The 2,983-nt window shown below is 35.7% G+C and overlaps 1 protein-coding gene across 1 annotated transcript in view; it reads right to left on the bottom strand.

The window, feature by feature from the left end:
• Positions 1–301: 301 nt before the first annotated feature.
• RAB4A (RAB4A, member RAS oncogene family) overlaps positions 302–2,983 on the bottom strand; it is a 34,893-nt gene continuing 32,211 nt past the window's right edge. The window contains exons 7-8 of the mRNA XM_012660350.1: positions 2,534–2,670; positions 302–2,023 (exon numbers count right to left, since the gene is read on the bottom strand). Of these exons, the coding sequence (XP_012515804.1) occupies positions 2,555–2,670 (116 nt within the window). The 3' untranslated portion in view covers positions 302–2,023; positions 2,534–2,554. The remainder of the gene's footprint in view (positions 2,024–2,533; positions 2,671–2,983) is intronic.

Genomic DNA, 2,983 nt, shown 5'->3' on the forward strand with positions numbered 1-2,983 from the left:
GGCCCACAAGTAATGTTTTTAATGAAACCATTACAGATTCCCAAATTGTGATGTTCTCATTTTCACTTAAATGTTGGCTTATAAAAGAATAAATTACAATCTTAAATCTAAATGCTCTTCATATTCTTCTTCTAGGAAGACTGAAAAATTTACTTTTCTGGAAATCTAAATTAAGAGCTTCCTGAAAACTTAGTAAGTTGTGGGGAATGTACCATAATATTTGTTACGAGACTGACGAATACTAAATTATCTCCCCTCTTCATTTTTCCTAAAGGCAAAGCCTTATTAAGAACCACCATGGTTTGGTTCTCCAGAAACTTTTATTGGACAAAGGTGTGGAATGACATATGGTATCTGTGGTTTAATTAACAGGATCATTTATAAAACATCTTTACATTTACCTTATTTTTAAAATTCTTGCTTTCGAATAAACTGATGTGTTAGAATGGGCATGCTCCTATCCCATGCAAAAAGCTGTTCCAAAATGAGCAGCTTGCAAATCTATCATAATGAGACATTGAATAAAACATTCTTATAGTGAGATCTAAGAAGTAGTTCAGTTTGAGAATTTGCTTCTGATTCTGACTTTCCAAAATAAAATATTCAAGGCATAAAAAAAAGCAAAACTTAAAATATCTAAAAGCAGATACATACTGATATTTTTATCCAAGTCACTTCCCAGAGTATGTATGTGTCTCTGTGCTCTGTTGATTAAAATAAAAACAGTAGGCATCTTTTAACTAAAAGTTAATTAAACTTAGCAGTCTGCAGCTAAAAAGTCACAGTGGAAGAACATATGTAAGGTGAAGAAAGCTTTCTAACCTTTCAGACTTAAATAATACTGCTGTATTTCAACTTTAAAGAAAGGTTCCATTATATATTTTTTGCATTGACATTTTAAAATATAAGAACAAGTCTTTGTAATACAATGTATACTTCAGTATACCCAATATACCTTATGTGAACTAAAAACATGTCAACTTGTTAACTGTAGTAAGGCATTTAATAAGTATCCAGCAAAAGCTATAAAGAAATTTCTTAATGAGTGGTATCCTTTTAAGAGTAACTAGATTTAGTGGGCTTCCTTAAAATGAACATTAAATGAAAGATTTGAAAAACAGGCAGTGATGCCATTATACTGAATTCCAGAAAAAGCATAGTACAAACAATGTGATTTCCAGCAGGGAGACCAGATAGATCAGCAAACTGGAAACAGATGAGGGGCCAGCTTACATGGTCTGTCACATTTTATCAATCGCTGAGAGTAGAATTAGTTGCCTCGTAGGTTTGGTTAAAGGCTGGAATCCTTAGTGCTGATCCCACAGCCTAAAGCAAAACAGGTCCTCCAGATAGACTTCCTGAATTGGCCTGGACAACGATGCTTTAAAATCAACAGAGAGCCGGACAGTGTAAAGTTCATGGAAATCTCCATCTTCCATTTTATTTTGTATGCTAGTGAGTGACTACTGATCTAGAATTTCAAGTGTGGATCACGTAAACACCGTGTAGAATGTGGTAAACTGAATTAAATAAGAGACGCACTGGCTATCAATGCCAGAGTCTTTGAATATCAGGTCATAAATATAACCAATTGTGCAACATAACCGACATGAGAAAAGCACACCTTACGATTAACAAATTTTAGTTCACATGATTAAAAAAAATAAAATATTAAACTGCATTTAGTGCAACGTTTTATCATATCATACATCAGATACCATGCTGTAGAGACGTATTGGGCTAGACCCCATATATACAGTACATACCATGTTTTAAACTAAAGGTGAAAGGGAAGATATGGAACAGAAAATTTTTACATACATGTATACATCTAGTGGTGTTGCCCATTGGATTAGATTTATTATATGATTTGCTGTGCCACTTCCACTAGCCTGCAGAACTCCCCAAATTCTTTTTTCCCCCACAAAGATCTACTTTTGTATAAAGTAGAAAAAGATGGTGGTAAAAAACTTCAGATTCTTCAAGCTCCAACGACTGTGTCTCAGATACCACTGATGAACACCTAAAAAATAGTTAAGAGCGATTTAGAAATCCACATAATTATAAATGTAAAAATAAATATAACTTAAAGCCTAAAAGAGAAGTAGTGAATACTTCATCTTGTGTTAATACTTGCCTGTACCTATTAGATGATGTTGACTATAAATAAAAAGTCCACTGTGGTCAATGGGAAAAAGGAGGAAGCTTTAAAAAGTTAAATGAACACATTTGCCAGTTTTAAAAATGAGCCTTCTATTTTAGCAAAAGGCACATTCATTTAGAACTCCATTAATCCGAGAAAGTCTTCTTAATAACATAAGGGAGAAGAGCATCTCAACCACTCCTGACAATGGCTGCTTGCCCTTCCCTTCTTTCTAAGCCAGAGCACGAGAATTTCCTACAGAGCATAAATTCTACCAATCAGAACATCTAGCTTTAACTCTCCTTTCCATATTGCAGCCGTGAAAAGCAGTAATGAGCCTCTGCAGTTAAGCATGCTAGGGACTTAGGGCAGTGATACGTCCATACCCACCTGAGTGCTCTCCTGCGGCTTCTAACAACCACACTCCTGAGCATTTGGGGCTTGTGCACGCCGTGGTGACCTCAGCTGTCTCAAGGCTGCATCTCCATACTGAATACCTGAGCCCATTCTTTCTGGGTCCAGCTCACCTGAGGACCAAGCAAGTCTTCTTTTTAAAAAGTTTTTATGTTTCTGTGATCCCCAACATAAGTAAAAAAAAGCAAAGTGTAGAACACCATATCTATACACCACCACTTTGAATAAAGAGGGAAAAAATATATACACATGATTGCTTGCACAGGCATAAAATATCTCTAGAAGGATACACAAAGAACTGATAACAATGGCTGACTGCAGGAAGGAGCTCTGGATGGCAAGGGCCAAAGTGGGTGCTAATGGAGGGGGACTTTTCACTGCATATTCTTTTATACTTCTTGAATTTGGAATGATGTGAACACATTA

The sequence above is a fragment of the Propithecus coquereli genome, unplaced genomic scaffold (assembly GCF_000956105.1).
Source record: "Propithecus coquereli isolate 6110/MARCELLA unplaced genomic scaffold, Pcoq_1.0 Scaffold66, whole genome shotgun sequence".
NCBI lineage: Eukaryota > Metazoa > Chordata > Mammalia > Primates > Indriidae > Propithecus > Propithecus coquereli.